Source organism: Electrona antarctica (assembly GCF_951216825.1).
Source record: "Electrona antarctica genome assembly, chromosome: 13".
Lineage (NCBI taxonomy): Eukaryota > Metazoa > Chordata > Actinopteri > Myctophiformes > Myctophidae > Electrona > Electrona antarctica.
In genome coordinates, this window is record NC_136794.1 from 26,914,840 (window position 1) to 26,929,876 (window position 15,037).

The 15,037-nt window shown below is 41.6% G+C and overlaps 1 protein-coding gene across 1 annotated transcript; it reads left to right on the plus strand.

Annotated features, from left to right (window-relative positions):
• The first annotated feature begins 835 nt into the window (after nt 1-835).
• Nucleotides 836-14,165, plus strand: insig2 (insulin induced gene 2). Its single transcript, XM_079518155.1, has 7 exons — nt 836-1,012; nt 2,210-2,428; nt 3,667-3,839; nt 7,926-8,050; nt 8,510-8,676; nt 9,608-9,707; nt 11,252-14,165. Exons 2-7 carry the CDS (start codon nt 2,304-2,306, stop codon nt 11,291-11,293), a joined length of 732 nt encoding a protein of 243 aa, XP_079374281.1. The 5' UTR covers nt 836-1,012; nt 2,210-2,303; the 3' UTR covers nt 11,294-14,165.
• Nucleotides 14,166-15,037: the final 872 nt, after the last annotated feature.

Below are 15,037 nucleotides of genomic sequence, written 5' to 3' on the forward strand. Positions count from 1 at the left end.
AAAGAAATGCCATTAAATAGGGGACCGTATAATTCAGGTCAAACAAATGACAAATTAAAATGGTTGGGGATAAAATGGGGGGTCCGCAGGCTGATGAGTTTGGGGGTCCTTGACATGAAAACGTTTGGGAACCGCTGCACTACACATACAGTACAGTACCAGTACATACTCGTACAGTACGTACTTGTACAGTACAAGTACAGTACTCATACAGTACAAGTACGGTACAGAGTACAGTACAGTAACTATAACAATTAGTGTAGTTGCACTGCTCAGTTCACACATAGGTGTGATTTTTTGAGTCGACATTGTTATTTTGTTAGCCTATTTGACATTTTCCTTTTTCTTGTGATTAATGTTTAAAAGTACACAATTAAAGGTGATGATTCAGAGTTACAGACAGTGATGGAAAGTAACTAAGTACCGGTAGCTACATTTAACAACTACTGTACTATTTTTTTGCAACCTGTACTTATAAATATGAATACATAGTACCACAATGGAAACGTTCCCCATGCAGGTCCCCAGGACTTTTTAGTTATCCTTTTAGCTTTGTGTCCTACTAGTCCTACTTTACCATGCTGTTTACATTTCAGACGTATTTATTCAATCAATCAATCAATCAATCAATCAATCAATCAATCAATCAATCAATCAATCAATCAATCAAAACAAACTTGAGTATGTCCAGTTTTTGATATATATCTTCCACCACTGGTTTCCGTAGCATACTAGCTGTCACTGTACTCAGTGTACTGCTTAGTATTATTTTGTGCCACGTCGCTAAATAAAAGAGTCACAGATCAGACCTCGACCCGTGCTTTGATACGTAAGGTTTGCGTAACGGGGTTACGTCAAGGCTTTAGAAGCTGATTGGCTGAACGGCCAGAGCTCAGAAAGGAAGTTAGCGAGCAGGCTAATTTACTGTCCTGCTTTGGTCTATCTCTATCTATGCACATATTAATCCTATTACATATCCTATGAAATGTATAAGCGGAACTTTGAACCTAAGGTAAGAGCAACCTTTTATTACAGCTGGCCGTCGCGATATACAGGCACTGAGGCAGTCATTAATTATAATAAATACCAGAGTTAACCAAGCTAGCTATAGTTCCAATGCTAAAGTTAGCTCTGGACGACAGCTTGTTTCATTCCGATTATTAATTTAACATGGATTTCATCTTGCGTTTCATGTATTTATCAATATTCATATGGATTCATTATTTTAAGCATGATCTCGTTTAGAAGTGCTCAAATCCCAGCGAACGTTGCAGTGAATGAGCTCTCCTAGCTCGGGTAAAGGTTATTTAAGTACATGTTTATCCGCAGAGGACAGGCTTGTTGATCTGATCAGACAACAAACCAAGATTCACAAATAAGATAACTAACTGGTTCCTCACTTTCACTAAAGTAAACAGCAATCAGCCCCAGGTAAACGCTGCTGTTTAATTGTACTCTTAACAAAATAACTAATGCAATAATTCTCAGCTTTTTAAATTTAATTTAATTACATTTTATTTTTATTTCACGGACCACCAGTTTGATATGCATTAGGCCACGGACCCCCATTGACACGATTGTTTTTGAGTGGTGTAAACCACTCCTACAACTGGCTTTTGTGTGCATAAAAAAATGACCATGGTTGCTATGTTCAAAATAATTTCTGACGTAATTAAATCACACCCGGGTGAACTGGATGACCGTAGCAACCGTGGTCATTTTCTCTGCACAGAAAAAGCCAGTTGTGAAATCACATCCGGGTGTGATTTCATTACGTCAGATCAGAGCTGATCAGGCTACATAATACCTTACCTTATTTCATTACGTCAGACATTACGTCAGACCACAGCTGATCATGCTATATAAAACCTTACACCACTCAGTTCACACGGGTGTGATTTTTATTTTAATGTATATATCTTCTGTAGTGTATTCTATTCTAAACTGTAAAATCCAAATGCAGTGGCCCATAGTCTGTATAACTACTGTCTACTACTATCCATAATTTTTTTATTGAATACTTTGTTAACAAGCAAATAGTACAGTGGTAGAATTATACAATGACGCTAAAAGGATAACACACAAATGCCCTAAGGGTGCTTCCATTGTGGTCCGACTCCTGCATATGCTGCCTCCCTCAAGGACCAAAGCAGGACGTACACAATGATGACACCTGGGCTACAATGAGCTGGCTTTGCTTGTTTTTCAGCATATTTGGGATGTCAGTGGAGGACACTGAACACCCTGTTGGACCGACGGGCAGTGGTAGCATTCCATATTCTTCTATGTGAGGAGGACCACGGATGTCCCTTACACTGACAGCCATGGCTGAAAGCCCCGTCACCAGCGGCCAGCGGCATCCGGGGTCATCTTCTCAGACGCCACAACACCACCCCCGGGGGCCCTACATCTCCGTCATCACCAACAGGTTTGTTCTGAACTTAGTAGATTGTGTTTATTATTACAAAACATACATTAACCACTTCAGCCCTATATACATTTCGGCCATTTGAAAATAGCAGATCTGTGCACATTGAGCTTGTAGATCTGCTATTTTATAGTTGGGCATTGACCTATTCTACTAGTGCCTGAAAACCCATTCTGGCAGCCAGCTCATAGCATGGCTCGGTAGTCAATAGACTTTCAATCCATACCTCCCGGGTTCAGATCCTGCTTACACCACTATTTTTGTGCCAAACACAACTTTTCTTTTGCCGATAAAGTAACGTTTTAGACCGTGGCCGGTTAAGAGTGAGGCAACGAAGTCCGACATACATGGCCGGTTAAGACTGAGGTTAGGGTTAGAGTTTGGGGTAGGGTTAGTAATGTCAGACATACAGTAAATACGTTAACCTGTGGCTTCGTGCGGTGCCACTCAAAGTGACTACTGGTTTCGGTTTGGGCTGCTGGATGCAAGGGCCAACCCCTACTATGTACTCTGATGTTGGCATTTAAAGCAACCAAAGGTATGGCTCCCCCATATCTTGCCAGCATGATTGAACCCTACAAACCCTCCCGCGCACTCAGATCAGCCAACGCAGGGAAGCTGGAAGTACCCTCACTAAAAACGCCGGGACAACGCTCCACACGTCCCAAACTCTTCTCCCTTCTGGCCCCAAAACTGTGGAATGCACTTCCCGTTGCAATCAGAACTGCAGCATCACTCCCGATCTTCCGCCGTAGTCTGAAAACCCACCTTTTCAGACTCCATCATGGCCCATAGCACTTACCCTACCCCCTTAGACAGCACTTCTTAGACTTATATAGCATTTGAAACAGACTTATAGCATGTCATGTAGACAGCACAATAAGTGCATTGTATGTAGTCATAGCACTTCATAGTATATATGTACAGCATAGTATAGCATATATGTGTAGTTTATATGTATAGTGTCATTATATAGATATGTTCTAGTTATAGTTTATATGTATAGTGTCATTATATAGATATGTTCTAGTCACGGTCTTAGCTTACGCATGTTTCGCGATAAATGCATTTTTACATATGTGATGTATTCCCATGCTTTTTGTTCTTGCCTATTGTAAGTCGCTCTGGATTAAGAGCGTCTGCTAAATGCCTAAATTGTAAATTGTATGTATGTCAGAAGCCGTTGAGGGCTGATTTCACCCCCGTGCTAACTTGATTTTGTACTTGAACTGTGGCAGGACCACCAATCTGGTTATCCGCGGGGCCATGCTGTTCTCGGTGGGAGTGTTCCTAGCCTTGGTGCTGAACTTGCTCCAGGTGCAGAGGAATGTCACGCTGTTCCCCCCGGACGTCATCAGCAGTATTTTCTCCTCAGCCTGGTGGGTCCCACCCTGCTGCGGCACGGCCTCAGGTAGGATGATCATATTGAATGGTTACTATATGTACATATGTTACAGTAACATGTACTGTATATATGTGTTGTGTGCATGTACAGTATGCATATATAGTATATGTGCATATACTGTATGTATGTGCAGTATTATGTACATTGCAATATATACTGTTTATGCAGTATATATGTATTGTATGTCCGGGGCGGCGGTGGCTCAGGGGTAGAGCTTCCGGATGGTAACAGCAAGGTCGCCAGTTCGAACCCGGGCTCCCCCAGAGTTAGTGTCCTTGAGCAAGACACTGAACCCCTAATTGCTCCTGATGTGCTGGTTGGTACCTTGCATGGTTTCCGCCGCCATCGGTGTATGAATGGGTGGGTGAATGTAATGCACCTTGGATAAATGTGCCTTGGATAAAGGCGCTATATAAATACACCATTTACCATTTGTGCTTATGTATTGACAATGTGTGCGGTATGCATTTATTTTTATATGGTAGCACTGGTTCTCCCAACTTTAAAAAGTTAGGAATATCTAGTAAAATACAGGAGCATCCACCAAAAGGTGTTTGGGTGAGCGCTGAGCGGTGACTCTCTTACCACCGTGGCGTGATGTCATGTTGTCGTTTTTGGTGTTCACCTTATCACCTAACACTGGAGTATGAATAGGCCTAGTGACATCTCTGTCAATGAGCAAACCACCATATTGCATAATGCAGTACCTACATTTCTACATACAGAGCACCTACTATAAGCTCACAACACATGCTGAATGATGTTTGACTTAAAAAACATCAGAAGAACGTTTTATCAGCACAACCCCAATCTGAGAATCCCATCGGCAAATCAAGAAAAAACAGCGGCCCCTGTTTTTTGTGAGTCAACAGTCTGTCTTGAGAGACTAGCACAACCCTAATTTATGTACAGTATGTAGACAGTATATTTATATATGTGCAAATTGTGCAATATGCTTTATGTATATACTGTATTGGCCTGCCTATATGGGGTTAAATTTAGCTAGAGCCCATGCAAGCCGATTTTCTTTCACACTACGTACACACACTCTCGGATATTAAATGCACTGGTTTTCATGCCGCTGTCTCCACCGTTGTTGCTTTCTATTGACCATATGCAGACCGCATCCATCTTGCCAGCAAGGTGCTAACTAGGTGCAACTTCCCATTGACAGCCCATTCATCCAAACAGAAAAGTCCTATCATTATATTATACAACGTCAAACTCACCAACATTGCAGCTGTACGAAAAGCTTGAATTATCCTCTGTCTGTCTGCAAAGTGTTTGTTTCATACAAATCCACTGTAGACATGTTATGAGCTAGAAATTCCTTGGAGGTGATTTTTTTCCTAAACATTGGTGTTTGGAAATGCTTGTTGAAGATCACTCAACGGCCCATGCATACCACCTGTTTTGAATTTGCACGAATTCCTGTTCTGTTCTTTGACTATATAGAAGTGTCTATTTGTACGTCTCTAAATGTTTTGATGAATTGAACATGGTGGACCCTCTTGTAAACAAGTGTAATGCTTAATTGGGTCGTCCACTCACAATTAACAGTCTTTGTATTGAGTTTGTGCTTGAAATGTACTGTAATTCTGCAAACTGTTAATAGATATTTCAATCAATCAAAGCAGGAGATTGCTTTACTGATAACGACCGCTTCCAAACTCTGACACAGAAAAATAATAATAACCTGCATGAAAGTTCTTGACAGAAAGTAGCTCATAACATGTCTACGGTGGATTTTTATGAAACAAATAATTCAAGCTTTCCGTACAGCTGCAATGTTGGTGAGTTTGACATTGTTTAATACAATTAGATGGGACTTTTCTGTTTGGATGAATGGGCTGTCAATGGGAAGTTGCACCTAGTTAGCACCTTGCTGGCAAGATGGGATGCGGTCTGCATAATGGGCAATTGGCTTGCACATTGAAAGGGGAATTCCAGGTAATTTCCATCTTCCTTCTTTAGTGTTTTGCGCATTCCGGACTTGTGTAGCAATCTCAGTACGTATGTCCGATGCCTCTTTACATTGGTAAACGATTACAGTAAGTTTGTGCATGGTGTCAGAACGTTTATAGTTGAGTCAAATTACATGAAATTAAAACCAGAAACTGACCGGAACCCATTTAATGCACTTTTTGATGTTATTTCGCTATGAAGTGGTTACCGGTAAATGGCAGCTTTGTCTTATATTCAAGCCAATTCCGTCTGATTTTGAAAAGGGTGGGGGCAGCCAGGGGGGTCCATCTTATAATCAGGCTTGTCTTATGTTCAAGCCAATACCATAATATAATTACGTATAATGTTACACTTTCCTGGTGACTCCATGTGTGTCAAAGGAAGCACATGGTTTTCTACACCCACCACAGGTCAAAGGTCGTTTCAGATGGGCAGCGTGTGACTCAGACGTCGCCTGGATCAACGACAGGTCTGCTCTTGAGGGCGCAAAGCAAAGTTACTATATTTACCCAGGGTAACTGGACTAAGCATCAAATACTTGTTTACAGCCAGGCCCTGCTCATAGAACATTTCATGGTAGTGGTTCAATGCCTTGCTCAAGGGCACTTCAGCGGTGGTAATTTTAACGTGCCAGTCCGGGGATACGAACTGGCGACCTTCCGGTATCAAGACCGCTCCGCAAACCGTTCGGCCACCGCTGCCACTAATGCAAGCGTAAAACGAAAGCTCAACACAATCAAGGTCTAGTCAGTCGCAGGCGTGTGCACGAAACGAGTACACATGAAAATTTCACGGGACCGCGCCCACGTAAATACATTTGCGTCGTCACCCCTCAACTTCTCTGCACGTACAAAAATATGCAGGCCTCTCATTGAAAATGAATTACTATGACGATATGATGATGTTAATCGCTGCCCATCTGAAAGGACCTCAACAGTGGAGGTTGGCATTAACAGGGACCACAGTACACATAGGGCATTAGTAAAAAGTGTGAGAAAATTGGGAGGAAATTGCAAAAATACAAGATCAATTGAAGAGCAGGAAAGAGTTTTATTTTATTTTATTCAAGGCAATTTTAGGTGCTCTCAGAACATCACATCTTTATGACAGGATCTCAAAAGGTACCCAAAGGCGCATTGAAACAACCAGTCCATCCGTAGCGCAATATATTTTGAAGTATGCAATAACATGCAGATACACACACATACACACTCACAGTGCCCAGTAGGCTTGACTAGCTACCATTATTGAAATCTAGTCCCCTGGGTGTAATGGCAGGAATGTAAATGCAGAGAGAAGCAGCGCAGCAGCAGTTGACAGAGTCCCATGTGGCTCAGCACAGAGGACAACAGCCCCAGGCACTTCTTCCCCCAGAGACCCCACACACACACAGCTTGTCATTTCCACTTGTTGCTAAAGCTGCGCACATACACACATGCTAGGCCTTCTATCCTCAGGGTTTATGCACTGACACAGCAACATTAATGTGTGCTTATGCTACATTAGTTTGGTCCACAGACGATTGCGAGTCAGTTGAGATGTCAATCAAGCCATTAATAAAACCAGTGTGGGCCCGGGACAGCCTAGCGGTCCGGACACCTAGGCTGGTAAGCCTGATGGCGTGTCGCAGGTTCCAGTCCTGATGACCTTTGCTGCGAGTCTACCCCCGCATCTCTCTCCCCGTTTCCTGTCGACATACTGTACCTCTATCAAGGCCCATATTTCTCCCTAACAACCGAATGCCAAGTTGATTTTATAGATGAATTTATGATGAATTTATCCATCTGAATTTAAAAAATGTCCTAGCACTTTGTTTACAATCAATCAAACACACACACTTAACACATAATGACAGTGGAGACTCAGCCTCTGAGGTTCAGGATGGTCTGTGTAGAACTAACCCATAAAAAAAGCAGTGTTTTGCACAGGCTTGAATGTGTCATCAGAATTCCACAGCTGCTATGTGGAAGCTGTTCTCTGCACAACAATACTGTCATGTTAGGCATGCTGAGATTGGGCTGTTGCAGCAATAAAGCTGTTTGTGTTGTCTTTTCTTTTTTCTCACTCGCCTCATTCTCTATCCCCCCCCCCCCTCCTCCCTCCCTCCCTTCATGTCCATGTTCACAGCAATGATTGGGTTGCTGTACCCCTGCATCGACAGCCGTCTGGGTGAGCCGCACAAGTTCAAGCGGGAATGGTCCAGTGTGATGCGTTGCGTGGCCGTGTTCGTGGGCATTAACCATGCCAGTGCCGTATCCTGCAAGCTTTGCCTGCTATGCTGCATTTGCTGCTACCATTTAACAAATTCAAATTAGCTTGTAAATGTAAAACCTTTTATGCACCAAATGAAAATGAGATGCTACATCTCAAGGGTCTGTCCTGTCAATACAATAGAGTACATTTCTTGCAAATAATGTGTAAAGTTGCATTATGTACGGCATGTACTTTTTCATAATATGAACAAAACAAAACACATATGTGTTTTGTTCATATACCATATAATTACAGTACGGTATATCAGAGTAACGGATTAAAACAACAGTTGTATGTTAAGTAGATGACTACAAGTAGCTGTTTGAAATCACCATGTTCACCACTAGCGTTACAAAACCATGTGCTATATCACGCTGTGACATAATGTGTATGACACAGCTTGAATGAAGCTCTCTAGGTTGCCGACTGCCAGTTCCTTGACCCTCTGCCTCTGTCAGAAAGTGGACTTTGCCAACAACGTGCAGCTGTCTCTGACTCTGGCAGCGCTCTCCATCGGCCTGTGGTGGACGTTCGACCGATCCCGCAGCGGCTTTGGCCTGGGTGTAGGGATCGCCCTGCTGGCAACTCTGGCAACCCAGCTCCTGGTCTACAATGGAGTCTTTCAGTGAGTTCACATAAGCACTGTGGCTATGATCTTCAGTGGTGTAAAGTAACAAGTACATTTACTTAAGTACAATTTGGAGATTTTTGTACTTTGCTTGAGTATTTCCAATTTCCAATACTTCTACTCCACTACATCTCAGAGGCAAATATTGTACTTTTACTCCACTACATTTATTTGAAAACTTTAGTTACCAGTTACTTTGTAGAATTTGATTATTAATCACCCCTATATACATTTCGCCAATTTGAAAATTGCCAATCTGCAAGCTCACAATACGTTGCATCAAGATTCGCGACGCATTGTGAGCTTGTAGATCTGCTATTTTCAAATTATATTTAACATTTAATACATTTGAAAACTTGAAATCGGAGTACTTTATACTTTTGGTACTTTTAAGTACATTTTGATGCCAATTCCTTTGTACTTTTACTAAGTACATTTTGAATTCTGGACCCTTTACTTGTAACAGAGTATTTCTACATTGCAGTATTGATACTTTTACTTACGTAAAACATTTGAGTACTTTTTCCACCACCTATGATCTCATTATGGAGTTCTGTCAGTCCAGACAATGGTTCTTGGTTTCTGTGAAGTGACTCCCCTGACTGTTCTGATATGAGATCTGCTGCGGCAGGAGGTTTTTAATGTCAGGCAATCTCGTCGGTCAACGAGGTGTTCCAGCAGTGCTGAGAATTTTAATAAAGCTCATTGCACTTCCACCTGTTTTTTATTTGTATTTAGAGGAAAGTAATGTATTTGGCTGCCTCAACAGCGCAAAAACGTTTTTACTGCTCATAAATGTAAGGTCTTAACTCCTTATCACAGTACAAAAGCCACGTCACACACAACACTGTCTCAATAATATAGTGGTAAAGAATTTATTGTTTGCGTTCTCAAATTGTTCTTCTGTTTGTTTTTGTGTGTTCTTTAGGTATACTTCTCCAGATTTCCTCTACATTCGCTCCTGGTTACCATGCATCTTCTTTGCAGGTGTCATAACCATGGGCAACATAGGGCGTCAATTAGCCTTGGTGAGTTAGCGCTGCTTTGATTCGTATTCCCGACTCCAGCTTTGACTGGTACAGTCTGTTCTTTTGTATTACTTTACTACTGACTCTTGCACACTTGCACATGGACTACTAGGATGTACAGATAATAATAATAATAATGGATTTTATTTATAACGCACTTTACATTCGTTAGAATCTCAAAGTGCTACAGTGAGCAAACGCCAAAGAATAAAAATAAAAACATAAGAAGCATTACACCATTAAAACCATCTAAGAAAAGGTAACACATACATTTAAAACAAGAGGGCATGCTATAAAAACACTTGAGTCAACCGACTGTGGTGCTCTCAGGTGGGCGGGGAGGGCGTTCCACAGTTCGGGGGCGGCCAAGCAGAAGGCCCGGTCGCCCATGGTGCGGAGGTTGGTCTTGACGGGTTTGAGGCAGTTTGTGTTTGAGGAGCGGAGGGAGCGAGTGGAGGGTTGGAGGGTGACAAGTTCCTCGATGTAGGAGGGAGCGTTGCTGTGGATGCACTGGTGGGTTAGCAGGGAGATCTTGTATTCTGTGCGAAATGATACACAGAGCCAGTGGAGTGAGCGGAGGATGGGTGTGATGTGCTCGTATTTGCGCACTCATCAGGATCCTAGCAGCGCTGTTCTGGATGTATTGGAGCCTTTGAAGGCTCTTGCTAGGGATCCTGATGAGAAGTGCGTTGCAGTAGTCCAACCTGGAGGAGACAAAGGCGTGGACTAGCTTTTCGGCGTCAGGTAGAGTGAGGGTGGAACGGAGTTTGGCAATGTTCTTGAGATGAAAAGGTGTTTGATGTGGGCCTCTTGGTTGAGGTGCGGGTCCATTTTAACACCCAGGTTTGTGACGACAGATGAAAGTGGGATGTCCTGGTCAGAGAAAGTGATGCTTGTTATGGGGGATGATTGAACTTGGTGTGGGGTGCCGATAAGAATGGCTTCTGTTTTGAGTCTATATTCACTTATATTGTTGATAGGATGTACATATACAAGATTCATTCTCAAATTCATTGTCAAAGCCTGTACATATATTTATGATATTGATAGTCTACATGTATTGAATCATATATTCACTTTTGATGGACTGTATTCTTAACTCTACACAAGTTAATTCAGTCATTCAGAGACCCATTGCATATATCTTACGTCAAAGTAAGCCTTGCAGACTCTGCCGAGCCATGAGTTCCTTGATGTACAAATACACCCCCTGGACATGATGTACAAGTACACCTCCTAGACATGAAGCTAGTATGTCGCAGGAACTTACCCCAATCCAACCCTTGATGTTTAGTGCCAAGCAGGGAGGCACTGGGTCACTGGGAGGCACTGAGTCTTTGGTATGACCTCCCAGTCTCAGGGCGACACTCTAACCATAGTGTTTATGAATGTCCTTGTGGGAAAAGGACGATTTGTAAATGTGTTATTCCCACCAAACGGTACAGTCTTGAATCCACACAGAAACATGACAGGTGAATTAACTCTCATGGCCTTTCTGACTGAGTGACTGTATATTCTCTCCTCCCTTGTGTTCCTCTCCCCAGTATGAATACAAAGTTGTTCAAGAAAAGACCCATCAGGACTGAGCACGGAACTCCTTACCTCCGTCAAACCTCTGCTCAGAATATGACATTTTTTCTCTCTCTTCGGGCTGACGAGAAGCCCTTGAAGAGGAAGGACATCAGTATGCAGCATTGATTGGGATTGGTCGACCCTGGCGGGGGCGGAGTATTCAAGCACAGCCGATGAATAATGGGCTCCACAGATTTGCTGCTTGACGCCTTCGTCGTCAGACAAGACAGTATTTTTTTTATTTTTTATTGGCTCTTATTAGCCCATCCAGGGCTTGGGGAGACACGGCCCACAACATTATGAACATTCGTATGCTGCTGAACTGTTGAGGCGAATAATGTGTGTGGCCAGCATCTTTTTCTTTTTTTTGTATGTCTTTTGGTGTGGTTTATTCACATCGTCTTGTGATTGCAACTCAGCTGGAAGGCAGTTATAGCAGCAGGGCATCTGTCACCGCTCACATCAACCCACGACGAGTGGTTTTTAAACATTTTGGCTCCGTTGTGCCAAAATAACAATCACACAGGATACATTTTTAATTCTTTCCATCGTATCTCATTCTCTACACATCCTTCACCTATGGCTTTAGATACATCTGCTGAGCGGCAACCATAACTGTGGTGTCAAGCGGTGATCATGAGAGCTGATTTGACGCCGCAATTATGATTGCGCCAAGGATAGCGCTCCGCGGATTTGTGTATAGAGAATGCATAGCAAAGTTGTCATGTGTGTGTGTGTGTGTGTGTGTGTGTATATATACATACATACATACATACACACGATACATAGACGCACACACTATACAGTGAGTATCTATATATCTCCTCCATGCTTTTGGTACGTATACCGTAATAGCAACACTCAAGTAGTACAGTATATCATTTCTTTGACATGGTATAATGATGTGTATTTTATGTACAGTATGTCTGTTCTGGTTGTTAGGATGTTGGGGGCAATGTTGCATTTCCTTGTGCCATTCCAGCATTTACATTTGGGCTACAAGATATACTGATGATGAAAAATATATAACAAAGATGATTGATTATTGTATTGAAGATTGCGAAGAGCATTCTGATAATTGAGAATTCTGAAAAGAAAAGATGAAGTGCTAATGTTTGGATTGGTTGGTTTGAATGGAATGAGAGTTGTTCTCCAATGTGCACAATTTATTTGTACACCACGGATTCTGCACAGCACCAGCAAACAGATGTGGCGCTCTGCCTTCAACTTCTCATGAAAAACTGCAGCCTCCTGCACTTTGGAAATTGCAGAACACAGTATTGAGATTTTAATTCTTCAACTCTGCAGCCCTAATTCATGTTCCAGTGGTTGTTTCTGCCAGCCTTAACCAGCACTTATAGTACCATTGTTTCCTATATGAATGAGTGAATAGTTTGTTTTGATTATGTAAGACTAAGGGATTTGCTTGAAAGTGTATTCTGTTGAATTTACGCTGGAAGAACAAACAAACAACCAGATTAAATGCTGTTGTGACATAAAGAGAACATCAGTTCGATTTAAGCAACTGATGCACTATAAGTGACGTTATTGTTGTCTTAGATGGACACAGTGTCAGCTTGTGCTGATTTTGTTCATTCTTTTAACCCAAGACCTGGGGCGGATTCTGCCAATGCTTTTAATTGGGAACGGTGCAATTTGTTGCCATTTGTGGATTTCTACAAACAACGCTCTGTTCCCATTGAAAAGCATTGTAAATCAGAATCTGCTATCACAGGTAGAATTAAACTTCGGTTTGACTGTGGCTGCACCCTCTATCAGTTTTCAGAAAAACGTATGTCGCTATTAGTTGTGCTCAAACTTTTTAAAGTCAAGGTCCCCCCAAATTATATGTATTTGGCCACAGACCCCCATCTCTAGGGACTCCCAGAAGCAAAGTTTTGAGTTAAAAACGTTTGCTTTAAAAATGATATATACACACACACACTTGCACAATTAAAACAAATGACAGATCTACAAGCTCATAGTGTGGCACGAAGTGAATTTGTGTATCTGTTTTGTTGAAAAAGTACACACACACACACACACATGCTTTCCTAGTTTAATGGAATAATTGGATTTTCCATTGGATGAATGTAATATGTTTTTCTCTTGAATGAGAAATGTTGCAATCTTTAAACGGGGATCATTCTAATCGATGCGTATTCCAGATAACTAATTCGTCCCCTTATAAGACCTCTTTTTGACATGCATTTTCATTATATATGTTAATTGATATATTACATATTGAAGAGACTATTCATATAGGCTACAGTGTTGGTGTTATTTGTGCTTGTCTCGGTTATGTACTGAGACAAGTAAAGTACTTTTCCAAGCAGTAAATATTACTTGACATTGAAGACATGAAACTGAAGCCCCTATATTTGGTATTCCTTTAAAGAAAATGGAAGTGAGGGCACCCCTTCCTGTTTTACGAGAGAATGTTTTGATGCACCATAAAGGGAACCTGTGTTTTATGTAATATGAATTCAGCTGCATGTGATTTGAATGTTACAATCTGAAAACATCCAAAGCAGTGTTTTTTGTTGTTGTAATGTTTGTTTGATGAAAAGGAACTTTATTTCAGATGAAACCGGGAGAAATACTGCTACAGTTGGCTAAAGACGTCTCATATCAGCACTTTGATTTCCATCAACGTGTGTGTCTGTCTGTCTGTCTCTGTGTGTGTGTGTGTGTGTGTGTGTGTGTGTGTGTGTGTGTGTGTGTGTGTGTCTGTCTGCCTCTGTGTGTGTGTGTGTGTGTGTGTGTGTGTGTGTGTGTGTAAAATATAGGACTATCGATCCACTCTCAAAATGCAACCCTGACATGAAACATGTGCAATCTCTTTTGGTTTTAATAAACAAACAAACATGCCTTTTGGTAACCCTCTTTCTCTTGTCTTTTTTTTATCACCTGCATGCACGTTTTTTCTTTAAATGGTAAACTAATTAAAGTTTTAGTTTTTTTTCAGCCAACATATATAGCCTAGGCATCATATTGAAGTCACTAACGGAAACCGTATGCTGAACTAAAAAATGTTCAATTTCTCATCAGTTTGGTTTTATTAGATGAATGTGCAAACACCTGTTTTCACTCTCTGCATCATTTGTAACGTCACTGTTTCTCAACGTCGGTTCCCGCCCCAGAATCACCAGAAGACCTTATGGGTCTGTAACTCTATAACCACTGAGGATTTTGCAGTGTAGATTGGGATAGAAGGAAGCGGGGTCTGTGAAATGCATTACAAAAATAATAATAATAACGCGGGGTCCTTGGAATTAATTAAAATGGTTGAGGTGAGGATCTCTGCCCTACATATAGTCATTAGCTTAATTGATAGTGAGGGCGCCGCGTCTCAATTGGAAACATCTGCAAACATTGTAGCAAAACTACAACATTGTTAGCTTGTAAATCTAATCTAGATATGTTCTCCAGGCGTTCTGGGGCAGAAAGAAGAGGACGAGGAACTAAACTAAAAACTATAGTGCTATGATTAATTAATTTAGTTAGGGAAACAATTAATGCTGCTTAAGTTACAACCGGACAGGTGAGCATGTATTTTTACATAGGCTACCGTAGCCCCAATTTCGGTACCCTGCAGGCAGGCCTATACCTATTTGTGTATTTGGCATGAGGCTAGGCTACAGGGTTCCAAAAAGTTCTAGCTTTTAATAGTGATGCATTAGGCCTACATTGGATTTGGTTATATTTATTTATAGACTATTTCTTCTCACTGACTGCATGGCTGAAAGATCATGAAT

Coding starts and splice junctions, on each gene's coding strand:
- insig2 (XM_079518155.1), top strand. CDS start 2,304: ATGTCCCTTACACTGACAGCCATGGCTGAAAGCCCCGTCACCAGCGGC. Junction 3,840..7,925: donor CTGCTGCGGCACGGCCTCAG/GTAGGATGATCA, acceptor CCATGTTCACAG/CAATGATTGGGTTGCTGTAC. Junction 8,677..9,607: donor GTCTACAATGGAGTCTTTCA/GTGAGTTCACAT, acceptor TGTGTTCTTTAG/GTATACTTCTCCAGATTTCC.